Genomic DNA, 26,466 nt, shown 5'->3' with positions numbered 1-26,466 from the left:
GGCATTATGAGTCTAATATGCCATGCATGAACATAAAGCTTGCAGCTTTACGTGACGTTCGAGCCTTGGGAGGCTAGATCTAGAGTTTGGGGCTGTAGATCTGCATTAAAACGTCTGAATGTGGAAATAGACTGAATGGACTCGCCGAGTCAATGAGCTGACTCGACGAGTCGGCTAGGGTTTTCCCCGATGGGTTTGGACATGGGTAACTCGGCGAGTTGACGAGATAACTCGACGAGTTAAGTCGGGTTTTTGCAACATCTCAGAGGAATCGAGGTAACTCGACGAGTCACATAGATGCACTCGGCGAGTCGGGTCAACATGGACTGTTGACTCGATTGTTGACTTCTGTTGACTTTAGGGTTTGGTCAAGACAGAGATTATGGGGACAATGGAGGGGTAAAATGGTCTTTTACCCATTCCAAGAGTTTGAGAGAGAAAATGACTTAGTTTATTTAGAGTCGTGATTTAAGTGTTAATTAGAGATAATTATCCTATATGTTAGGCGGAGGCTAGTTCGAGATTCGTGTACGAGGTTATAGCTTACTTGCTTACGAGGTGAGTCTTCTCACTATACTTACCTAGAGTGGTAATCTTTGTGTGACCGGAGGGTCTTATGTGCTTATATTGAGTATTGTGATATCCTGCATTATGTCTTTGTGATTTATGTTGTGTATTATTATGAGCTTACTAAATTAGGACTAGAGGGTCCACCCGAGTTGTGGGACCAGAGGGTCCCACTGAGACACATTGACCGGAGGGTCTTACTTGAGCATAGCCATGAGAGCCTAATGAGATATGTGTGGTATTTTGGGGAACTCGCTAAGCTTCGTGCTTACCGTATTATGTGTTATGTGTTTCAGGTACTTATCAACTTCACGGGAAGGCACCGGCTTGATTGTACACACGCGAGTTGGAGATATGTTTTGGAGGATCCTGGATTGTGTTTTAAACAATTTATGAACATGTGTTTTTGATAACTCGATATTTTTGGGGGTTTTGTGATTGTGTTAATGAGATTAAAGTGAATTTTAAATGAAAATTTTGTTTGAAAATTTACGGTGTTACAAGTTGGTATCAGAGCCTTGGTTTGAGGGATTCAGATATACCTTCGGGTGTGTCTGGACTCAAACTGAAGATTTGAGAGAATTTTTCAAAAGAAATGATTTTTCCAAAATGAGAAAGAGTTTAAGAGAAAAACGAGTTGGAGCAGTGTGTACAATCAGCCAGATCCCGAACGGTGATTTCCCAAAATACCCTTTTTTATTTGTGTTATGAGATATTTATGAGATGTTAGGGATTTGTGATTTGTGATGCCTTAGCCTAGGAGTTGCGGCTATCTGTTGTTGCCTTGAGTATGTGTTGAGTAGGAGTATCTAGCAGGAATCACTTAGAAAGAGTTCTGAGTCGAGGGTTAATCTAGGAGAGATAACTAGATGAGTATATGAGGAGTCTACTGAGAGAGTAGTCTGATATCCATGAGAGATAGAGTACTTGTGAATTGGAATCCTAGGAGGACTTGGGGTGACTACAGGTTGGTGTGGAAGGTAGTATTGGGCCCGTACTACTGAAAACACCGGATCTGTATCCAACCCAAGTAAGAATCCTTAGGGTCCTAAGGAGCATGTAGGGGCGGGAAATCGGGTGTGAGTATGCTCGAACGAGTCTCTGATGATTTTTGTGTTGTGTTTCAGAGACATCATGGTGGGTACGTGCCAAAACCCCGAGAGTGGTAGTGCCAGCGACGAGGAGATCTGCCGGATCATTCATGAGGAGGTGGCCGCAACTATTCGAGAGGCGATACCGGAGATTTTTGGGCCTATTAAGACCACAGGGAGGTGACTCGTTGTTGTTCCGAGAGTTCAGCAACACGAAGCCACCAGAGTTTGATGGGACACATGATCCGATTGCTTCCATGAGATGGATTTCTGATATTGAGGGATGCTTTTATATGTGTTCATGCCCAGAGCACTTGAGAGTTCGGTTTGCGCTGAACCAGCTTCGCTTGGGAGCGAAGGACTGGTGGAAGTTTGTGACAGCCAGTTTTACTCCTACAGAACATGATGCAGTGACGTGGGAGAGGTTCACACAGTTGTTCCGAGACGAGTATGTTCCCCAGGTGGAGAGGGAACGGTTGGCCCAGGAGTTTCTGTCTCTCAAGCAGAAGACAGAAACTATGACTGAGATTTCGAGGATGTTCCATGAGAGGGCGCTGTTTTTCCCTGAGCACATGTCTACTGAGCAGGTACGTGTGAGTCGTTATCTGAGTATTCTGAGGAGGGATATACGGGAGTGTGTGGCGAACTCGTCTTATCGGACATTGGGCGAGTTGCAGACCAATGCCCGACGGAGGGAGATTGAGCTAGAGTTACAGGCTAGGGAGGAGGGGGAGTCCTAGGGGAGGGACCGGAGACTGACACAGTCGCAGCCGGCGACGAAGCGGGAAAAGCTCGCTGATGTGAGAGTTAGGGGCCAGAAGGGCCGCACTTGTGGCAAGTGTGGCAAGAGTCACGAGGGATCTTGTCGGGCATGGATTGCTACAAATGTGGCAAGGAGGGCACATGGCGAAGGATTGCCCCAAGGGGTTTGCAGTTTGCTTTCACTGCAACCAGACTGGCCATCGGAAGGCCGAGTGCCCTCAGCTCATTCAGGGATCAGCCCAGGGTTCCACTCCTGCTGATTTGCGTGCTACTGATAGTTGGCCGGTGAAGGCTGAGGCTCCGAGGGCTCGTGGGAGAGATTTTCAGCTGAAAACGGAGGAGGTCCGCGCAACACCTGATGTCGTGGATGGTACGTATTTCCTTATTTATTTTATTTTGAGATTTGGTGTGCTTATTATGTGTTGTATATAGGTACTTTTCTTGTGAGTTATGTACCTGCTTTGGTGTTATTTGACTCGGGTGCGAGTCGATCCTTCGGTTCTTTAGCTTTTAGTCGTCACATCAGTATCCGACGTGAGGCGTTGAGTCGACCTCTGAGGGTTTCTATAGCCGAAGAGCATGTGGTTTTCACTACTGATGTGTTCCGAGGATGTGTACTAGAGATTTTTGGTGTTGAGTTCCCGATAGACCTAGTACCTATCGCGATGGGTGATGTCTGTATCATAGTGGGCATGGACTGGTTGAGTCGGTTTGGAGTTATGATCGACTGTGAGCGTCAAATGGTGACCATACGAGACCCTAATGGGGGAGTGCTTATGGTGTATGGCGAGGGTACCAGATCTGGATCAACTTCCTGCTCTGCTGCCAGAGCGAGACAGAGTCTACAACAGGGTTCTATGGGCTTTTTGGCATACATTATGGATACACGGGTTGCTACAGAGAGGCCGAGTTCTATCTCTGAGGTTCTGATAGTGTGTGAGTTTCCGGATGTTTTTCCCGAGGAGTTTCTGGGTGTGCCTCCCGAGAGTCAGGTGGAGTTCCGGATTGATTTGGTTCCTGGTGCGGCGCCTATTGCCAAGGCACCTTATCGCCTTGCGCCACCAGATATGCAGGAGTTATCCTCACAGCTCCAGGAGCTGCTGGGGAAGGGTTTCATCAGACCGAGTAGCTCGTCGTGGGGAGCACCTATCCTTTTTGTTAAGAAGAAGGATGGTTCACACCGGATGTGCATCGATTACCGGGAGTTGAACAAGCTGACGGTCAAGAACCGTTATCCACTATCGAGGATCGCCAATTTATTCGATCAGTTGCAGGGAGCATCTTGGTTCTCCAAGATTGATTTGAGATCTGGATATCATCAGATGAGAGTTTGCGAGGAGGATATCCAGAAGACGACCTTCAGAACTCGTTATAGGCATTACGAGTTCGTGGTGATGCCTTTCGGGATCACCAACGCACCGGCAACGTTCATGGATCTCATGAACCGGGTGTATAGGCCCATGTTGGATCAATCGGTGATCGTGTTCATCGACGATATTCTGGTGTAGTCGAGGTCCAGAGAGCAGCACGAGGAGCATCTGCGAGAGATTCTTGGAGTATTGAGGGCTGAGAGGCATTATGCCAAATTCTCCAAGTGTGATTTCTGGTTACGAGAGATCCAGTTCCTGGGGCATCTCGTTAATCAAAATGGGATATTGGTCGACCCGGCCAAGATTGAGGCAGTTATGAGATGGGAGGTGTCGAGATCCCCGTCCGAGATCAGGAGTTTTCTGGGTTTGGTCGGCTACTATCGGAGATTTATCAGAGATTTCTCCAAGATCGTTGTTCCTCTCACCATATTGACCCGGAAGGGTGTCACTTTTGCCTGGGGGCCCGAGCAGCAGGCCTCATTCGAGACTCTTCGCCAGAGATTGTGCGAATCTCCAGTGTTAGCCCTTCCCGAGGGAGTGGAGGACTTTGTAGTCTACTGTGATGCATCTATATCAGGGTTGGGTGCGGTGTTGATGCAGAGGGGGCATGTGATAGCATATACATCGAGGCAGTTGAAGCCTCATGAGACGAGGTATCCCACCCACGATTTGGAGCTGGGGGCGGTGGTGTTCGCCCTCAAGATCTGGCGCCAGTATCTGTATGGAGTCTGGTGCACCATATACACGGACTATCCGTCTCAAACTCGGAAACCTGTATTGGTATGCCTCCCATTCCAGTATTGGTATGCCTCCCTTTGAGCTCTTATATGGGAGGAGATGTTGGACTCCCATCTGTTGGGGAGAGGTAGGGCAGAGAGTGATGAGTGGCATTGAGATAGTGCTCAAGACGATTGAGCAGATTCAACAGGTTAGACAGAGGTTACCGACAGCTCAGAGTCGCCAGAAGAGTTACGCAGACCGGCGACGATCTGAGCTAGAGTTCCAGGTAGGAGATTTTGTCCTCCTGAAGGTATCCCCATGGAAAGAGGTGATCCGATTCAGGAAACGGGGCAAGTTGGGCCCTAGATACATTGGTCATTTCAGAGTGACCGCCAGAGTGGGTAAGGTAGCTTACCGATTGGAGCTACCTGCAGAGTTAAGCCAGATTCATAACACCTTCCACGTGTCTCAGTTGAGGAAGTGCTTAGCCGATGAGACGGCGGTGGTACCGTTAGAGGACATTCATGTAGATGCGAGCATGAATTACATTGAGAGGCCGATAGCGATATTGGATCGGAAAGTGAAAGTTTTGAGGAATAAAGAGGTGCCCCTGGTTCAGTTCCAGTGGCAACATCGTAAGGGATCCGAGTGGACTTGGGAGCCAGAGTCCGAGATGCGCGAGAAGTATCCAGAGTTATTTCCAGAGCATGACTTCGAGGGCGAAGTCTGATTCCAGTGGGGGAGAACTGTAACATCCCGACTCCCAGGTATAATATTTATAATATTTAATTATGAGTTAAGTGAGCAACTCGACGAGTAGGTGCCCCAACTCGTCGAGTAGAGACAAATTGGCCACGTCAATTTTTCAACCAACTCGGCGAGTTGGCGCTGTGAGTGGAAACATTAATCTTTCGGGCTTGTGTCCTATTTAAAGGGCCTTAAGCCCTCATTTCCGCCTCACCATCCACCCAACTCCCTTTTGTGAAGCCCTAATCGATCAGATTGATTTGGGAGAGAGAGAGAGAGAGAGAGAGAGGTTAAATTGAGTGGTTTTGTGCATCCTTGGAAGGAGATTTGGAGAGCTTGGCGTGTTTGATCAAGGAGGGGTTGTAGATCCAGAGTTCTTCAGTGATTAGCTTCAGTGCAAAGGTAAAAAGCTCCTATCTTGACCTTTCCTCTGCGAGATCTTAGTTTAGGGAGGTTTTTAGGGTTTTCTCCCATCCATCCTTTGACAATGAGTTATTTGAGCATATCATGAGGTTGAAACCTCAGATCTGGACTGTAGGAGGACTGGAGAGCCCAAAGATCCGAGCTTTATTGAGCTAGAGTCTAGATTTTGTGCATCTAACCCTTGTTGGAGTTTGTATTGGCATTATGAGTCAAATATGCCATGCATGAACGTAAAGCTTGCAGCTTTACGTGACATTCAAGCCTTGGGAGGCTAGATCTAGAATTTGGGGCTATAGATATGCCTTAAAACATCTGAATGAGGAAATAGACTGAATGGACTCGCCGAGTCAATGAGCTGACTCGACGAGTCGGCTAGGGTTTTCCCCGATGAGTCTGGACATGGGTAACTCGGCGAGTTGACGAGACAACTCGACGAGTTAAGTTGGGTTTTCGCGTCATTTCAGAGGAATCGAGGGAAATCGACGAGTCACATAGATGCACTCGGCGAGTCGGGTCAACATGGACTGTTGACTCGAGTGTTGACTTCTGTTGACTTTAAGGTTTGGTCAAGACAGAGATTATGGGGACCATGGAGGGGTAAAATGGTCTTTTACCCATTTCAAGAGTTTGAGAGAGAAAATGACTTAGTTTATTTAGAGTCGTGATTTAAGTGTTAATTAGAGATAATTATCCTATGTGTTAGGCGGAGGCTAGTTCGAGATTCGTGTACGAGGTTATAGCTTACTTGCTTACGAGGTGAGTCTTCTCACTATACTTACCTAGAGTGGTAATCTTTGTGTGACCGGAGGGTCTTATGTGTTTATATTGAGTATTGTGATATCCTGCATTATGTCTTTCTGATTTATGTTGTGTATTATTCTGAGCTTACTGAGTTAGGACCAGAGGGTCCACCCGAGTTGTGGGACCAGAGGGTCCCACTGAAACACATTGACCGGAGGGTCTTACTTGAGCATAGCTATGAGAACCTAATGAGATATGTGTGGTATTTTGGGGAACTCACTAAGCTTCGTGTTTACCGTGTTATGTGTTATGTGTTTCAGGTACTTCTTAGAATCACGGGATGGCACCGACTTGATTATACACACACGAGTTGGAGATATGTTTTGGAGGATCCTGGATTGTGTTTTAAACAATTTATGAACATGTGTTTTTGATAACTCGATATTTTTGGGGGTTTTGTGACTGTGTTAATGAGATTAAAGTGAATTTTAAATGAAAATTTTGTTTGAAAATTTACAGTGTTACAAAAACCCTAACTTTCACAACGTTCAAGGTCACTTAACTCATGCATGGACCAAAGGAAACAATCAAACAACCATTTTTATGAACCAAAGCATCCTAAAACACCTAAAAGGACAGATAATAAGCTATGGAGTGCTCCAACTCACAAAGATACAAACTTTGGGACAAAGAACTCATAAATGACCATTAAATGTGATCTAGAAGGAATATGAGCAAGGCATGGGCTTTATACCTTCAAAAGATGCACAAAGTGAAGGAGTTTCTGGATCCACAAGCTTACATGCAACACCACCTTCTTCAATGACCTTCTTTCTCCAAGATCTTCAATCTCAGTGCTAGGGTTCGATATTAGAGCTTAAAGGGACTGGAGGTTGATTATAGGAGCTCCAAGGGTGTGATAATGTGTTTAAATAGGGGTAAACCCTTAAAAATTAGGGTTTGACGTCTGCTCGCGTACGCCCGACGTACTCCCTCGTACGCCCGGCGTACGCTGCCTCCGCCCTAACTCGCTTAATGGCTTACGCCCAATGTACACGCCACGTACGCCCAGCGTACGCGGCTTAGTCTAAAATCCTCAAAACTTCAAACGGCCATAACTTCTTCATTCTAACTCCATTTTCGATGATCCTTATATCCCCGGAAGGTATTGAGGAGCTCTACAATCCTATCTAAATAATTTTGACTTAAAACGCATCGAACTAGAATCTTTTATTCGACAAGAAGTTTGAAACACCACTTCCCATTTTACTCTTTGACTCCAAAGCAAAACCGAACTCTTGGATCACACAATCTACATTAGCCACATCCAAATGAGTCTGAACCTCTCATTCCCAAAGCCCAAATCCTTATGACACTTGATCTTCGGACCACGGCTCCGAATTATGAAACAACTCGAAACAGGGTGTTACACTTGTCCTACTGGTATTTTGATCACCATTTGACTGTGAATTAAAATGTCAATAAAAAAAACATGTCACCCATTAAACTCATCCCTATATCGCATCTGATCCCATGAACCTTACCAAAACGATTAAAACCCCTACCATCCCTCTACCCTTATAGTAAACATTATGGGAGGCTAGCAGTTGAGCTGCAAAATTCCATAAAGAAAATTCAAAATTCGAACATTGTCCGTCCAGAATATTGTTAGTGCTCTGTGATTTATCCCATGTTAGGTGCATTGGGCGGGTTAATGTGGCTTGCCCTTTACAATAAACATGAATAAAAATTCACTTTATTATTACAACAGAATATTAATATCGTATAATTTGATGCATATAATTTACGCTAATATTTGAATAGTTTCAGTTCATGCCTATCAAATTATAAATTTATAAAGTAAACTCATGTTATTCTTCAAGATCCAAACACAAAAATAAAAATAAAAATAAAAATAAATATAATAAATAAATATAATGGTTTCCAACCGGTCCACTGTGGCTCAATGATATTATGAGGTTCATGGAAGAAGACTCAGTCTTTGACAATGATACAAAGCAGCCCATTTCAAAATTGTGCCACACAACATCTCATGACCATATTCTTTGATTAAAACTGGTAGCCGGTGAACCATGGTTTAGATGCAAACAAAATTAACCAAAATTTAACAAAAAAAAAAATAGAAACAACTAAGATAAATTCCTTAATCTAATTATAGGCTTCCAATCCATGATTAAAGAGACGAACAAAAGCCACCATCTCGGTACCCTCAAGGCACACACCGATCTCAATATCTTCGTTTAATTCTTTGCTAGAATTCATGGATATTGAATGATTATAATCTATGGAAATGGTTTCATAATTTTGGTAGAGCTTTGGTGTTCCGGTAACCCCAATAGCGTTGTTACTTGGGATTTTTCAAGAATAGTCAAGATTTGAAGGGGATCCATCTCATTCAATTCCATCGAGGTTCAGTGTCGCAAAAAGAGTGGAGCTAGATAGACATAAGGATAAGGATAGAAAAAGGATCATATTGTCTTATCCTCCCATTACTTTTTATTACGCAAGGCTCCTCGGTAGTGACTACCTTTTTACTAGTTAAGAGGTAAATTGTTTGCTAGAAAGGAAAAAACAAGAACTACAACAATAGCGACCACATCCACATCTCAAACTTAAGAACCACAAGTCTACAACAAATTAACGACCACATCACATCTAGGTTTGTTTAGTGCGCCACACTTGATTTCATTAGAGCTGTAAACGAACTGAACGTTCAGCGAACAGTTCGTGAACCGTTCGGCGGGAAGTTCGTTTATGTTCGTTTATTTAATAAACGAACAAACATGAACACAAATTATCGTTCGTTTAGTTAAACGAACGAACATGAACAATGGTCTCGTTCGTTCAATTATGTTCGTTAACGTTCGTTTATATTGTTCGTTTATGTTCGTTCATATAAGTTCATTTTATGTTCACATATGCTTAATTGTGTTTGATTACATTGGTGTATTATATGTTCATTTATGTTCATATATCTTCAATTATGTTTTTTTTATCTTTGTTCATTTATGTTCGTTTGTTTATGTTCGTTTAGCATGTTCACGAACATAAACGAACGAACATGAACAATGTAATTTGTTAAACGAACGAACATGAACAAGAAAACTCGTTCGTTTATCCGTTCGTGTTCGTTTATTTGTTCAGCTAACTTAAACGAACGAACATGAACAAGCCCCGTTCGTGTTCGTTCGGTTCGTTTACAGCCCTAGATTTCATGATATTTAGACAAAATTACATAAGTGGTCCCTGTGGTTTTATCAAACGTCACAAACTCAACCCTTGCTATTTTTTTTTTGACAAACATAGTCCCTATGATTTCCAAAACTTGCGTAAATTGTCCTTTTTGCTCACACCATTACTTTTTGTTCATTGGTACGAGGAGTGAGTTTCTGACCATGGCATAGTTGATGTACATTTTATATTATTATGATGTAAAGTGATTCTAAGTATAGATTTTTGTGAATCTAAAATGTTCGATAAGTTAACATCTAATAAACTAATATACTCATCAACTTTTTTACTTTTTTTATATATAGTCGGCAAATTAACGTTTAGCAACCAATATAAACATAAAAACACATAAAACAAATGTTTCTAAAACACATTATTTTATAGATAAATGATAAAAACAAAATGTAACATGTTTTCTGGAAAAAAGTTATGGGCAACATTAGTGTTCACATAAGTATTCGGAGAACAGCTAAACCAACAGCAGAAATGGAGACAAGAGTACCTATACAGTACTTTATCACATCGTATTTTGCAGCTTCCAGATGCGCTCTTAATGAATGGATTTCCTGATCCAAATAACAATTTTAAAAACATAGCCCACAACTCAAGGTTATATAGGGCTCTTAATGAACGAAAGTGATGTATACTCACATTATCAAGTTTGTTTGTGAGGTTGGATGTTTCTTGATTTTGATTTGATAGTTCATCTCTAATTCTCCTGTATTCGTCGAGTATTGGTAATATCACATTAAGGTTAATAAGTTCTCTTGATATTAATAAGAAACAAAAAATTAAAAACAACAGATTTGTCATTATTACCCCCTTTCAAGATTCAAATCCAGACGCTGGCCTGCAGTTACTTTGTCAATTTCATACCTATATCACAAAATGAATTGCTACTATCAGTAAAAAAATATATTAAGTGAGTTGCTTTTATAGTATTATGTGAATTGTTATTATCAGTAAAAAGTTTAATTATATTTACAAGTTAATGGGTTACATGTTATTATCTTGAAAAAAGTGAACGTAAAATGCTATTATGAGTAAAGAAATATAATACATTTCTATTATGGGTAAAACATGTAGAGTTAGAAATGTGTTGTGAGATGTCGAAGCATCTTTTGTCATGTCTAGTTTCGAAGTCCGTATTCATGTATTCGAATGTATGTATTTCATAAGGGCATTTTAGAGTTCGAAGCTTAAGTGTCTTAGCATTTATGTATTTTTTGTGTGCTTCTGATAACTCCTATAAATAGGGGTAGGTATAGGAGTTAGAGTAATTTTTTTTTTTTTTGTGAACCTTGAAACACTTTACTCTTTTATCTCGTGTACTCTTTCAGAAGCAATAAAGAACCAAACAGATTATATTTACGTTTTGTGTTCTTGATTCAATTCATACTCTGATTTCATTCTATACACTTGTTTCATAAGAACTACAAAACATATTGTATATTCGTAAAAGGAATAAAGTGCATTGTGTATATTGGTAAAAAGAATAAAATGTATTGCTATTTCCTACAATTTTTTCATTTAATTTGATAAATCAGATTAAATTAATGGATGGTTGTTAGCTTTACTTTAACTCACTGCGCATCTTCTCTATATCGCTTTGAAGTTTTTCTGTTTCACGTTGCAATAATGAAAAATGGTTTTCCTATAACAGTGACAAGAATAATTGAGGTAATTAGTAAAACATGTTCATATGAAGAATTACATTATCAAAACAACAAATCAAGAAAAGGATGATATTGATCTAGGAATGTGATTACCTGAGAGTTTTGCACTCGAGACTTGAATTTCCCCAAATTACCATCTTGAATCATCTCAATCTACAGCAAAATGCAGATACAACATTAGAGTTCAACCAAATTTTTTTTTTGAAAGATATAATTAATTTCATTGAGATTAGAAACAAACCCTTTCCATTTCACCCTTGGAGACGAAGGATTGAGCAACATTTTCCAAACTGTCATTCAAAACCTCGATGATGGCAGACGTAATTGCTTCAGCTTGCTTTGAAGGCACACCTTCGCCCTCTAATCTCCTCACCTAATAATTCATCTCAAACAATCACACATTCACGTCTACCGAAATTTCAATTTAGAACGGATAAAGAAGCAAGCTTTTTCATCTAATTAATAGCAGTTTTGAATTAATTGAAGGTGTCGAGACTCGAGACGAGAAAGTGGCTTACTAGGGCTAGGGTATCGACGAGAAACAGGCGCTTTCCATTAGATTGAGGTTGTTGAGAAACTTGTCTGCAATCAAATCTGCTAAAAGTCGGATAGAAATGAGATGAAGATGAAAGTGTATTTGTGGAGATGAAACCGCCTTGCAACAGCGATGTGTTGGTTGCCTGAACCGATCTCGATTTGATTCCGGCACGAAGGAAAGCCGCATAAGCGGCCATTAGTATCGAATTTGGGAACTAAATTTGTAACTTTCTCTCTGATAATTTGTTGAAGATCGTGGTCGTGGATCAACTAGAACTGGAAATCAATCTGAAAAAAGTGATTGAAAAGTTAAAATGAAAAAAAACTGGAAATAAATCCATTTCCGTACACGTTTCTGGCGCTGAGAACTAAGAAATCGGCGTTGGACGGGAGAGGCGACGAAAAAAAAGTAATCGCCCACCGTGGGGCTCGAACCCACGACCACAAGGTTAAGAGCCTTGCGCTCTACCAACTGAGCTAGACGGGCTTGATGAAATATTGTTTGGTGTTGTATTAATATACACGATGTTTATATATATGGACGAGTGTATTATTTATTTAAGGTTATAATAATCATATTGCAAAATATAGTTTAAAATTGTTTATTGTTTAGAAAATATATATTAATTATTTAACTATAGTCTACCGGTAGCAAGTATTAATGAAAATGCCACTCAAACATTGATAAGGGTTAAAGTCTCCTTAAATATGATATATGTAGTTTATGAGTAAAATAGTAAGGATGTATATTTTTTGATCTAAAAAAAACTATTTTTAGTTTTAATACGTTGAACATAACGACTTGGTTAAAATTTTGAGTGGGCCAGCAAAGCACTCTAATTGACAACCCCACGGTCACTTTGTTGAATTTACTTCAAAGTTGACTGTTTCAACACCTGTAATGAATTGATGACAACTTATATGACCGGTTTGGAAGATACATTTGAGCACACCGACCCTTGTTTTTTGGCTTTTTTAATGAACATGTTTCGCAAGGAAAATCTTGCAGGTTAGTTGTGATTTTTCTATAAAATCATATACATATTTACATGTGGGGTAGCTTTTGCGATTTGGGGAATAGCGCAGCAGTGGTGTGATATTCAATTTTTCATTATGTTGAATATTCATGAATGACTTTCTTAGATAGATGATGTTCGGATGACATGTGAGAACATGAAACGACTTGAGGTGGTGATGCTTACTACGTGATGTTCTGGAGGTTTACAAATAATGTTGTGTTCGATTCTTATTTCTTCACAATTCGGAAGGACAATTTTTTATAACATTTTTTAATTTTGTTTTCATGCTTTAAGCATAGATTTAAAAAAAATGTAATTTGGACTAATTGGTTGAAATCACATTTGTAATTTTCTTCTAACTCTCAATTAGAAGTGTAAATATTTAGAATTTTATTGTTGTTAAAAGAATAGCATGATAATGTCAGGTTAGAATTCTAAAGTTCGTTATTTAAGTGGTATTTAAGTGTAATAATGAACATAGATATGCCTCATTCCTTTTGGACAAAATTCTTTATGAGGCGCTAAACACATATGTTGTGAGCTAGATAGATTTTTTTTTGGAAACGACCATAAATTATATTAGAACCCCAGCCGAGCAAGAAGCTAAGCAGTGGCAAAAAAGGAAACAAACAAACGTAGAGAGAGTTAATTACAACACAGAAAAAGGAAAGGAACTCCACTCATCCCAATTATATCTAACTCCAGAATCTCTATGCTTCATCCAAAGAAACGTCATTGACTTGATGTATTCCACTCCACCGTTTAGTGTTGTGAAATTGCCTTGGAATATCCTGTCATTCCTGAATTTCCAAATCCCCCAGAGTAGACCGTAACATATAACAATGAATCTTCTTCTTTTCTTCGGACACCTTCTCCAATTGGCAGCAAATTGAACTAAGTCGGTAACTCCTGTAATTAAGGGGGTAAGGTTATATCACACCATTTAAAGATCTTCTCTCGCAAATAGGCTGCAAATGGACATGTGACTAGTAGATGATCAGCTTGTTCATCATCACTAATACAGAAACCACACGATGAGGAAGACAAGGTTATACCACGACACATTAACGTCGTGGTTGTGGGGATTCGACCCATGGTTGCCCTCCAAATAAACGTTAGAACCTTGATTTGGACTTGTTTGCACCAAATGACCAAGGTGTTCGAACCCGGATGTGTATGTTGGTCCAATTTGTGACGAAGCAGTTCCACAATGTACTTACGATCCACTGCTAAATTACAAATCCAATGATCCTCCCCAGGTCTTACTGGGCTGGATATGATGTCACTGTATAGCAAGCTAAGGTCATGTGCTAACCCCAATGAAAGAGGACACGAGCTCCATTGCCAACCATTTGTGTTGTATGTAATCTTTTGGGCCACGGTACAATTCTTGTTGGGTTCAATTGCATATAAATCTGGAAATTTGGATCTGAAAGTTACAGGCCCGCTCCAAGTGTCGTTCCAAAATGATGTTTTTTCACCTGATCTCATTACATGTTTGAAATTTTCATTGGGTTGAATGTTGTACTTTTGGAGCTCAGTTTTTACATTAGCAATGTTATTCCATACACCTGTAATGGTTTTATTTGATAGGTAAAAACTAGGCTTGCCTTCCAGGTTGTGTATAGCAGTCACAACACGACTCCACAGGGCCGATGGGTTCTTTTTAAAATTCCACCACCATTTAACAATTAAGCCAATGTTAAGAGTTCTAATCGAACCAACGCCAAGTCCTCCGTCTTCTTTAGAGGAGGCAATCACCTTGTCCCAAGAAACCCAATGAATTTGCCTGTTTTCCTCATTACCACCCCCTTAGAAATTTCCTTCGTAATTTCTCGAGCTTCTCAACAACACCAATAGGAGCAGTAAAGATGGACAGATAGTATGTAGGCAAGCTACCTAGCACAGATTTTATGAGGGTTAAACGACCGCCAAAAGACAATGATTTAGCTTTCCATGTTGATAGCTTGGCTTGGAATTTTGTTATCATTGGGTCCCAGTTCTTTATTCGATTCATGTTGGCGCCCACCGGCACCCCTAGATATGTAAAAGGAAGACTTCCAGCATCGCATCCAAGAATGTTTGCCCAGCTTGTCGTTTCCTGCAATGTAGCACCAATTCCGAATACCTTGGACTTATGGAAATTGACCCTTAAACCGGAAGAGACGTGGAAGCAATTAAGAATGCGAGCGAGATTTTTGAGGTTTGATCTTGTCCATTCTCCAAGGAATAGTGTGTCGTCTGCATATAAGAGACGAGAGAGTGATGGTCCACCGTTAGGAACACTGACGCCTTTGAATATACCTTTTTCTTCCGCGGATTTGAGTGCAACATTTAAACCCTTCATTGCTATAATGAAGAGGAAAGGAGATAGCGGGTCTCCTTGTTGGACCCCTCTCGTGATGTTAAATTCTTTGGTAGGGACTCCATTAACGATTATAGATGCACGACGAAGAAAACCTATTACTGTAACACTCGGATCTTGCTCGTGTTTGTGTGAAACATTAAAGGAATACGGCTTTGGCTTTTTTTTTTGTGGCATCCAACCCTAAATATGAAGTGTCCATTGATGTAAATAATTCGATTACAACTCCATATGGTTGATTAATTCCCTTATGCGGTTCACTGGACTATCCCTTGAATTAGTCTTACAGTATTTATGTGGTGTTATTGCGTCGCTTAAGTTTCAGTTGTATTTTTTTTCTAATTATTCACACACAATAGTTTGTTTTTCATTATGAGTTAACATGTCATACATACGTTTTTTTTTCTTTAGTTGATATTCATCAATGTAAGCAATTTTTTTTCTCTCTCTCATTCTTCCATTTATCTTATACCTTTTTTTGGATTGACAATTTAGAAGCATTTTTTTACTAAAAATAGATTCCAGTTGTTACGACAATATATGACTAATATATCATATTTTAACGGCTTCTTTAATCTTTAGACAATACGAAGCGATAAAGATGGTTATTACTTCCGTAGTTATTTGTTTATACTTATATGAATACTTTTTGTACTAACCCTTAAAAACCCAACAAGACATGCACCAAGCATGACAAATTTTATCAAAATATTAACTGGATTTTGTACTAAACTATATAATTATGTCTTTTTTTACTAAACAGAAAAGAAAAAGAAGAAACAAATTTCAAATTTTTTTTTCCTAATTTTTTTCGTCCTATCACTCGATGCAAATGAGAATAAAAGTTTGTTATTCTCATAATCTCACTCAAAATATTCGAATCTCAAGTGGTTTGTACTTTGTAGTGGATCCCAACCCTCTCTAATCCATTCAACACGTTCAATTTCCTGTCTATCGATACATAATCACTTTGCACTAGAATTCCTTTTGTTTTCCTTTTTTATCTTATAATCTCAAGTGGTTTGTAGTGGATTACCTACATCATTACCTTTTTTTTCACATTCTTATGGAACTTAGTATTGTTGTTTGAAATCAAGACAACATGATTAGACAATTCCAATACAAATATCAAAAACATTAGTTAAGCTATTTGATCCAATCGGAAATACGAGTAACATACTAACGAGTATATTCTAAGAGGAAAATTTGTATTAGAATGACGACTGATGTATTCTCAGTCAATTAAATCATATGACCTACTACAACTACATATCGTAGCAGACACATCCTTTATACATTTATATTATATTTAATATATATGGGTTATACATAATTAATGATCAACAATATAAATAAAATGCCTCCAAAACCACCTCACGGGTGCCAATAGTTGCACGAAGCTCCCTTATTACACCGCCCGCTTTCATAAAACTTACAAACCCGCTTCCCTTTTGGCGGCGGTCTCTGATAACCACCACCACTGCCGCCACCAAACGACCCCTGCCGCCCCCAAGCCGGCTTCCCATTCCTATTATACCCCATATCCTCAACCTTATAACTTCTTTCCCTCGGACTATACATTCGTTGGTGTGGGTCCCACCCCACGTTCATATACGGGTTGACCCGGGTCGCCATTTCTTGACCCGGTCTTGGTTGTGGCGGTGGTGGTGATGGTTGTGGTGGTGGTGGCGGTGGTGATGGTGATGGTTTCCGGCTCTCGTTAGCTTCAACTTTCGTGGAATTATTTAAATCTATTGTGTTTTTGGATACGGTTTGTTCCGGTATGTCGGGCCATTTGAAAGGCAGAGGTTGTAAACTGGCGGTGGCGGCGGCGGTGGTGGTGGTGGTGGAGGACTGGAAAGGTAGCTGTGTATCTGTTCTAGGGGTGGGACTGAAATCTTCAAAGGATCCATTGAACAAATCCTCAACAAAATTGTTCCTTCTTGAAGTAGGTGAAGGGAAACCATTTTGTGATTCCATTGCATCAACTTCCGCTAACAAATCGGAAACTGATTCCTCCGCCAATGTACTAAACTCAATCGTCTCACGGACACCTTGCCATGGCGTCAATGGCAAAGGCAAACCACCATGATCACCGCCGGCGCCCACTTCCGCCACCGATCCACCGCCGGAAGTAGGAGAATACCCGCTCCATTCGCTGCCCGTTTTCGGAACTTCCGCTCCACCACCATTACTCCAATTAGCGGGATTCCGGTTCCCAGCATCTTGAACCGGGATTCCGATTCCGATTCTGATTCCGATTCCGGCCACTTTTTCGTCTTCGTTTCTCGTCTTCGGAGTCGGACTCGGTAAATCCACCAGGCCGACATTTGAACTATCGTAAACCGTAGAAACATGTTTGACAACGGAATTGTTTTCCTTTTCCACCGGTGTAGGACTAGCGAGAACGGGTCCTGATGACTTTACGGCGGCTGATGGAATCTGAATACGAACCGTGAGACTCTCAATTCCAATTCCGACTTTATCCGTGGAATTGTTTTCGATTGGTGTAGGGCTAGCGAGATCGGGTTGTATTGACTTCGGAATCTGAACGGTGGATGATGGAATTGGAATACGGACCGTGAGACCCTCGATTCCGATTCCGACTTTCTCCGTCGGAATTTGCGATTCCTCTTTTAATAACACTTCATTCAAGAGTAAAGACTCTTCCTCGTTTTTCATCCATATCCTCATATCAACCGGAAAGTAACCAGTCGTACTCCATTTCTGTAATTGTATTTTACAAAATGGTCCTTGAATTTTTCCACTTGGGTCACGATAATGCCATACTTTCTCCATATCACCATCAATGGAAGTTGGTGTGTTGAGTGATGATGACGTGGCGTGGGTCCGGTTGGTGATGGTTGAACCGTTGGACGTGACCTTGGTTTGTGGTCTAACCGAACCACTTGACCCATGGGTCGAACCCTGTTCGGGTTTAATGGTTAGGTGCCTTAGTGGCTTGTTTTTCAATGGGCTACTACTGACATTATTTATAAACTCAGGTTGTTTTTTAGGAGAGTTTGTGTTCTTGTGATTAATTGTGGAATGCTTCGGCTTCAGCTGTTGTACTGTAGAGATACACACCAATAGTTAGGAACGAAGTAAAATGCTAAATGGAAGAAATAGCAATGTACTTTTAGCAATGAAAAGATATTTGGAATGTATTAATAAGAAAAAATGAAAGTAGGTTGCTATTTCTTGCATTTAAGCCATTTGGAAAAGGACAAAACCAACCATGTTCGTTGTTGATATGTTCCTCAGTGTCATCAGTTTCATAATCAGGATTCATTTTTGGATCAGAATGAACCTCAGGAATTTCCCTTAATCTGCGTTCACGTTCTTCGGGTGTTTTTAGAAGTTGAAGTTTCTCCACATATTCTCTTAGAGTGAAATTTGTCAAGGAATATTCAAAATTTAAAATTATCAGGAAATTAATTCCATGAAAGAAATAAATACATAACAATTAAACAATATCTTTTATTAAAGGATATTCCTTTTTATGCCCTTTCTCACTTGCTCGATCACGAAGATTATTGAGCCGCAATGCCTCTGCTTCCATCAACTTGATTACAGAAAGAAGGGTAAAATGGTCAAGGTGTTGTCTTATGAAAAACCCTACCCAAATTATAGCATTGTACTTTCAGTTTTTTTTTGGCATTGTACTTTGAATAATCTACCCGATTACAACAATAAAAGTTGTTGTGTATTTTAATGACATTGTTATAATTTGGTAGATTTTTCAAAGTACAATGATGAAATAGGAAGAAAGTGTGATGCTATAAGAAACAAATGAAGGAAAGCACATTGCTATTTAATGCATTTAAAGCCAAAACTACTCACATCATTGAGCCTTGCAGATTGGAGGGACACTGCCTTGTCCTGTATGTCACCCTAAAGCAAGAACAAAATTAGCATTTAAAAAAAAAAGCAAAGAAACCAAGTAGTAAAAAAAACACACAACTTTGGATCAAGATCGAGGGTAAAAATGGAAATGCAGACTTACTACAGTAAACCGCTTCACAAGCCCACATCTTACACTTTGCCGCAAACGTCTGCATTCATCCTAAAAAAAAAAAAAAAAAAGAAGCCCATAAGACAGGACAAGACATAACAGGTTGTACTGCATTTGTTGTGCATTGTACTAAGACTGATGTCAATGAGACAAAAATTGCAGCTTTTTGTCCCACCTGAAAAGGTAGGAAGGACAAACTTGCTTTGATCTCTCTATTGTGCAAAAGACGTGAATACCCTCGTCATTCTCATCACAAAAAAAGCAGTGTAACCTAAATATTATTCATGTGGTATGTTTGCTAGTTAATATAAGAAAATAAAAACATTGGTTACCTCAGACAGATCTTGATTTGAAATTGTATCAATTGATACAGTCTCCTTCTTGTCTAAATTTAATACTTCAAGCAAAATATCTACAGATTTATTGCCAATCTTATATGGTGCATCTGCCTTACTTGTACCTGCAAACATCAATCATAACTTTTAGGTGCTACATCTAGCATAAGCCTAAGCCTGTGCTTGTTACACCAGACTAGACAAGTTTTCTAAGGTTACTTTCGATGATGAAAATGACAGGGGCATTTACGTCTTTTGCACAAACAATTAATCAAATGTCAGTCTACGTCCCACCTTTTCAGGTAGAACAAAAAAACTTGAACAATATAGTACCAATACTGTGCCATGCCAGCACAGTGTCAGTAGTATAGTGTAACTGGTACAGTACTAATGCTATTGTACCAAATACTAGTACTAATGCTATTGTACCAAATACTAGTACTCTGGTAAGTATTATTGTACCGGTATTATTGTATTTACAATAATACCGGTACTATCTATCTATCTGGTATAACAGCACTAGTGTTATTGTACCAAGTACTAGTATTGTGGTAACTACTACTGTACTGGTACTATTTACAATAGCACTAGTGCTATTGTAAATACTATCTATCTATTTGTCTATTTGGTACAATAGCACTAGTACTATTGTAAATACTATCTATCTATCTGGTACAATAGCACTAGTGCTATTGTACCAAGTACAAGTACTGTGGTAAGTACTATTGTACCAAGTACAAGTACTGTGGTAGGTACTATTGTACTGGTACTATTTACAATAGTACCCGTATTATCTATCTACTATCTATCTGGTACAATACCTACAACTTGGACAAGTCTGTACATATCATACTTCTGATCACTACCAGATATTCTTATTCTCACAATTGATCCAACAACTTTTACACGAAACTCTTCACTATTGTCAATAAGATTCTCCATCAATTTACGGCGAAGGTATATTAAGTTCATATTATGGACATCAATGGCAGCATATTCATCCAAATTATTTTGTGGGACCCGGTCTTCGCTCTTCTTGTGATTTCTCCTTTTCTTATCTTTACCCAATGTCACCATATTTTCAAGATTCCAATCAGGGTCAACTTGTCTTCCAATATTCTTGATTGTGTTCTTTGGGAGATCTTCATTTATGAAAAAATGAAACTCCAAAAGCTTTAACATTTCAAAATGACCAACACGCGGTTTCCCGAAAAGAATCTTTAGCCTTGAATCGCATATTATTTGACTTTTCTTTCGTGGGTCCCGCAGATTATTTCTTTTTATGTACTCTAACATAAGTTCTTGAACATCAAACTGAGATAACAATGATGTATCACCATTCTTCATATGTGCAACAAAATCTAATAGCTCTTTAGTTGCCCATTCCTTGCTTTCGTTAGCACCCGGTTTTTTCGTAATTACAGTTTCCTTTTGGATGTGTTCATCTGTCTTTTGTCTTTTAGATTCACTTGTCTCAAGGTTTTGAGGGGAAATCTCTGGTTTAATGCTTTTAAGATCATTGTCCCCATTGTGTACACATGTTGATGGGATAACTAAAGGGGTTGTTGTATTAGCTCGTTTCCATGGATTTGTAGCTTGAGTAAGCTCATCAAGAGTCAAAGATAATTTCCCTTTTAAATAGATCCAATACACCTTGAAAAGATACTCCCAACTAGTTTTGTCATCAAAATCCACCTGAGCCTGAAAAAAAAAATGGTAATTCTTGAATTTAACCCATTTTAGCAGTATTATGGAGATATGATGCTGCATACCTTCTCATCCTTTTCTTGTCCATTGTTTTCAATCAGCATGATTGTTTTCATGCAAACTGTGCAAAAGCCTTTATCACCTCTGACACATACATAATCAGCTTTTTTAATGCATCCTTTGCACAATGAATATGTACAAGTATAGCACATATTATGGGCTGCCTTCTGGCATATACTACATATATGCCAACCTGAAATTCATTTCAACACCATTGCAACTTACTCAACTTCTGTTCACAATTATAGAGTTGAAAAGACAATATACAGATCATTGTGGGTGATTTCATTCAGTAGAACCCCATATGCTAAGTTCTAACACATCTGTTTTGAAAGAAAAACCCTTGTTTCACATGACTAAGCAATCAGATAATCAGAATTCTATGGGGTTATAGCAAGATGCATAAAAATATATATTTTATTTATAGGCACAACATCCACAAATCAAGAAATGAATTCAGAAAGGGAGAAAAGAGGTATATCAGGAAAAGAGACATACCACAATTCCATCTAGCTTTGGATTGAAAAAATGCTTCATCACGCTTGACACAAGCCGGATGGTATGCCTTCGGGCATCCTCTACAACAAAAAACAAAAAGAAGAAATCATGTTATTCACCAGTTCATCGATGTGCAGAAATATAGCTCTTACTATATCCGACACCTAGCATTAAGAACTTAATGGAAGTAACATTCGCATGAAGTTCAATTAAAATCCAAACAAATACACATCGATTGTCAAAATCCAACAATTAAGAAGAAAAAAAATTAACACAAACCGGCGATCGCAGAGCACGAGACTCCCACCATCGAAGCAGATAAAGCAAACATCTTCGTCCACTTCTTTATTCATCTTAGTAGGCGGCGATTTCGCCTGAGCCCTAGGTGGCCGGCCTCGCTTCTTCTTCACCAATTCAGCTCCCCCGCTTCCATTACCTAACTCAACCTCCACTCCCCCACCTTCATCGGCACATTCGACAGCACCAACAACATCGACCGGACCTCCAGCCATCTTCGACCCATCATCGCCTTCCGTTTCCTGAATCGGTTGACTCTGGTCAGAGCTATGACTCTCAGCTTCCGAATTTCGAACTTCCATCGAGTTAACGAATCAACCGAATTAAGCTCAAAACTTATAAGTCAGTTCATGATGACCAATTATGGAAACAAATTAACAAACCCTAGGTTTCCCAATTTGAGTAGCTGTTGAATCGTACAACCTACAGGGTATCATTTCACAGAGACAGAAATGCAGGAGAGAAGTGCGTGTTGTTTGACCGGTACGTCGTCGTTTCTATAGGTAGAGAAAGGGGATGATCAGGGGTAGTGTTGGGTGGAGTTTTAGCTTTAGCTTTCGGCAACACTACAGTGCTGCACGAAAGAGAGGGCGTTGAACGCGGCTCTTGTGGTTTTGTGGATTCTCTCTTATACTTGGCGACACGTGATTTAGTTTTTTTTTATGTTTCTTTTGGCAACAAATATACCCCATTCCACACAAAAATATATCTTTTGAAAAAGGGTTGATACTTGATACATAAAATACCTAAAATATATCTTTTGAAAAAGGGTTGATACTTGATACAAAAAATACCTTCTTTATGAGTTTTTTGTTTTCTTTACTAACTTCAACTTATTTTTAGGAAAGTTGAGTTATCAGGGTAATTACATCATTGTTTTGTTTATATTTTGTTAACTCTTTTTTTACACGTTTAAGTAACGAATTTGTTGGAAGTGTTTACATATGACTATTATGACCGGTTGTAATTTGTTACAACCGGTCATAATGGTTATATATGAACAATCCTAACAAGTTTGTTACTTAGATATGTATAAAAAAATACCTAAATATAAACAAAACGAAAAAGTAATTACCTTGATAAGTCAATTTCTCTTATTTTTATTTTACCTTCTAATTTTTATTTGATATAAAATTTAACCTAAATTGTAAATATTTTTAAAACCACACCATTTTGGTAAATATTTTTTTAAAATACACTTTGGTAAAAAAATAAATAAATAAACCCTTCAAATTTGACAGAGAAAAAAACACATCGTCATTTTATAAATTTTTATTGTTTAAGATATTAAATATAAAAATTAAAATTTACTACGTACACGTCCAAAAATTGAGAATACATGTTGGCATAACTCGACAATAAATATGTCAATCATCATCTACGTCTAAAGTGTTTCCGCTGACACAATTGTCGGTGTGAACAGTTGGTGTCACGTAGATGGTGATTGTCATATTTATTGTCGAGTTAATATGTCAGCCTATATTCTTAATTTTTGCACGTGTACATTGTAAATTTTAATTTTTATGTTTAATATCTTAAACAATAAAATTCAATAAAATGACGATGTGTTTTTTCTCCGTCAAAATTTGAGTTTTTTTTACCAAATTAGTGTATTTAAAAAAATATATTTACCAAAATGATGTGGTTTTAGAAATATTTACCATTTATGTTAAATTTTATACCAAACCAAAATTAGAAAGTAAACTAAAAACAATGGAAATTGACTTATCAGGATAATTACCTATTCGTTTTGTTCATATTTTTTTATACACGTCAAGGTTACGAAATTGTTGGAAGTGTTCACATATGATCATTACAATCGGTTGTAACTTGCTACAGTCACTCATAATAATTGTATGTAAACACTGTCAACAAGTTTGTTACCTAGATGTTTATAAAAAAAAGTTATTCAAAAGTAAACAACACAAAAAGATAATTACCATGATAAGTCAACTTCCCTTATTTTTATCCTAAAAACATCTTGTACTTTATTTATTTGGCAATCAAATTAACCGGTTATTTTCAAATTTTATACATTAAAAAAAAGAAAAAAAAACATTTTCTAAAAAAAAATGTCTAACATCTTTTGCCCAAAAAAACACTCATATTTTTTTCCTTTAAACCAAATTTTCTTTTGGTTCATAATTCTTTTTATTTGTTGATTTTAATATTAAACTCTAAATGAAACATTTGATTTTTTTCAAAACAAAAAGAAAGATGTCGTTTCTAATTATTATCGGCAAATTTATAAAAAAATCTATTTGCATAATGCTCAAAGGTTGTAGCAAGTGAAAACCATGTGTTTACTCTAGTTTGACAATATTTCTAACTAGGAAAACATGAAAGCTTATATTGTAAACATAAATTAGTGTATGGAAATTGTCTTTCTGTTTGGTTCTTAAAACAATCTACGATACCAAGTTAATTTGGATCGTTGTTTGCAAGAATCTCGAACTATAGAAGCTCAGTCTAAATGACTAGTTGTGCGGAATCTAGCTTTCTTGCCCAATTATTACTTATGGTTTGGAAACAAGTTAGAATTTAACATAATGACCAACAAACAATCGGTAAAATGTGAGTAAATTTAAGCGATGGTAGAGAATATAACAACAATAACAAACATTTATGAATTTATATCTACTTCTTAGTTCGATAGCAACTCGGATGAAAATGCCGGAGACTAATATTTTATGTGAGTTGTCATTGTCCAAAAAGTAGTTATCTATTCCAATATTTATGAACACTGATAGATGCAATTTTATGCATCTTTTAGGCTAGTTTTTATTAGCATTTAGCACCATATTTTGGACATTTGCATGTCATTTGTTTAAATAATGTTCAACTCATGTTTTTTATCAGAATTTCTGTATTGTTAGCGTTTTTGTGTCATTTTCAGATAGTTCGAGTAGAGCAGTATTTTAGGAGCAGTTGGATGCATGTTTGGAGCTTAAATGGAGCTGGAACTGAAGAATGATGCTAAGGAATAACAAGGAGTGCTTAAACTAAACAGTCGTGTCCGAAACGAGCAAGAAATCAGTATCTACGATCATAATTCTCCTTTTTGTGATCGCATAAATGCCATGAAGTTTTGTAGGACCGAAATAAGTCATCTGGAAGCCATCTGAAGAAAAAGAGCAAAATCTACGATCACAATTCCTATATCTGCGATCGCATTTCTGTCACGCATCTCCAGAAACTTTAGATTTGGCATCGTACTTCATTTAAACACGGCTCTGGAAGAAATTGTCAAATCTGCGATAGCATATGGCCTTTCTGCGATCACATTTTTTTTCCTAAAAACCTCAGAAAGTGCATAAACAACATCCTACATCATTTAAGGGCATTTCTGGAATTTATCACATTTTCTACGATCGCAATTCCTTTTCTACGATTGCATTTTTCGGTTTCTTTCTCTAGAAGCTTCCGTCTTCCATATAAATACGACCCTCATCATCAGATTAGAAGGTTAGACGATTCCAAGCGACGAAAATCACTTATAAAGGCGATTTCTGATACCTTTCAGCGACTTCTGGAGATCTGAAGCTATGCATCATCTCACACATTTAGTTTATCTAGATTTATCAGTAAATGTTCCTTTTATTTAGTTTTGTTTTGTTTTTAGCAATGTCTGGCTAAACCCTAGTTTTCAGTTCTGCATAGACTGGTACTTTTATGTGATTATTTTCAAATATGATTTTCTTTATGTGCTTCTATCTAGATTTTTCCGTTTTGAACTTAATTAACGTTTGATTTTTAATCATCGTTAGTCTGATCACCTAGCTAGGGTTTTATCATTCCGTTTAATCAGTTAATAGAATCCGTAATTGTTCTTGTCAACTGATAATAAGTAACAAGTATCATATTGGTTCCGTGTTTGGATTTAACTCTGATATAAACTGAAAAATCATATCTTTACGATTTCTAGCTTGTGAGAAGTATACACAGATCTTAATGCAACTTTTATAATCCTAATTAAGAGTTTGTTTAATTAGACAGTAAAAAGTAAGGGTTAACTGAAGAGCTTGTTTTAGTTAATTTAATTAGATAAAAGAGATTATACTAGAACTTGTTAGTTTTTCTCAGTACCAGATTAGATAGAACACATTATGAATAATCAGATTTGGGTTGATTGCATGATTACGAAAATCGCAACAGAACTGAAATCGTTTTTATTAATGTTTTTCATTTAGTTTATTTTCATTACAATTTTTAGTTTTTAGTTTAAATCAAAATCCCCCTTTTATAATTTATGTTTTGACTAGAATGTGCCTGATGCAAAAATGC

At 38.3% G+C, this 26,466-nt stretch overlaps 2 protein-coding genes and 1 non-coding gene across 4 annotated transcripts; all 3 read right to left on the bottom strand.

Annotated features, from left to right (window-relative positions):
- Positions 1-10,033: 10,033 nt before the first annotated feature.
- On the bottom strand, positions 10,034-12,341 carry LOC145108884 (protein FMP32, mitochondrial-like). 2 transcript variants are annotated; one of them, XM_079045971.1, is made up of 8 exons: positions 12,236-12,341; positions 11,868-12,162; positions 11,591-11,722; positions 11,443-11,502; positions 11,251-11,327; positions 10,493-10,549; positions 10,325-10,391; positions 10,034-10,239 (listed from the first exon to the last, which is right to left on the bottom strand). In XM_079045971.1, the coding sequence occupies exons 2-8, from the start codon at positions 12,081-12,083 to the stop codon at positions 10,120-10,122; spliced, it is 729 nt and encodes a 242-aa protein (XP_078902097.1). In that variant the 5' UTR covers positions 12,084-12,162; positions 12,236-12,341; the 3' UTR covers positions 10,034-10,119. The 2 variants fall into 2 exon arrangements, with proteins under 2 accessions (XP_078902097.1, XP_078902096.1); XM_079045970.1 differs by having other exon boundaries at positions 11,868-12,174; positions 12,236-12,326.
- On the bottom strand, positions 12,301-12,373 carry TRNAK-CUU (transfer RNA lysine (anticodon CUU)). Its single transcript has one exon. It is a non-coding gene; the product is annotated as a tRNA-Lys (tRNA).
- Positions 12,374-16,459: 4,086 nt separating this feature from the next.
- LOC145108883 (zinc finger CCCH domain-containing protein 44-like) lies at positions 16,460-22,802 on the bottom strand. The gene is made up of 10 exons (XM_079045969.1): positions 22,165-22,802; positions 21,886-21,965; positions 21,393-21,580; positions 20,442-21,321; positions 19,618-19,745; positions 19,277-19,336; positions 19,114-19,164; positions 18,765-18,835; positions 18,508-18,659; positions 16,460-18,341 (listed from the first exon to the last, which is right to left on the bottom strand). Exons 1-10 carry the CDS (start codon positions 22,482-22,484, stop codon positions 16,645-16,647), a joined length of 3,627 nt encoding a protein of 1,208 aa, XP_078902095.1. The 5' UTR covers positions 22,485-22,802; the 3' UTR covers positions 16,460-16,644.
- Positions 22,803-26,466: the final 3,664 nt, after the last annotated feature.

The sequence above is a fragment of the Lactuca virosa genome, chromosome 4, assembly GCF_052849685.1.
Source record: "Lactuca virosa cultivar CGN04683 chromosome 4, Lactuca_virosa_CGN04683_v6, whole genome shotgun sequence".
NCBI lineage: Eukaryota > Viridiplantae > Streptophyta > Magnoliopsida > Asterales > Asteraceae > Lactuca > Lactuca virosa.
Note: the sequence above shows the minus strand (reverse complement) of the source record. Positions and strands in the feature narration are given on the sequence as shown.

Excerpts from the sequence above, each read along its gene's own strand:
- LOC145108884 (XM_079045971.1), bottom strand. The coding sequence starts at position 12,083 with ATGGCCGCTTATGCGGCTTTCCTTCGTGCCGGAATCAAATCGAGATCG. Across the intron at positions 11,503-11,590 it reads CCAAGGGTGAAATGGAAAGG|ATTGAGATGATTCAAGATGG; the intron begins GTTTGTTTCTAA and ends ATTTTGCTGTAG. Across the intron at positions 10,240-10,324 it reads TCACAAACAAACTTGATAAT|GAAATCCATTCATTAAGAGC; the intron begins GTGAGTATACAT and ends TATTTGGATCAG.
- LOC145108883 (XM_079045969.1), bottom strand. The coding sequence starts at position 22,484 with ATGGAAGTTCGAAATTCGGAAGCTGAGAGTCATAGCTCTGACCAGAGT. Across the intron at positions 21,966-22,164 it reads CTCGTGCTCTGCGATCGCCG|AGGATGCCCGAAGGCATACC; the intron begins GTTTGTGTTAAT and ends TTTTTGTTGTAG. Across the intron at positions 18,342-18,507 it reads ACATATCAACAACGAACATG|TACAACAGCTGAAGCCGAAG; the intron begins GTTGGTTTTGTC and ends GTATCTCTACAG.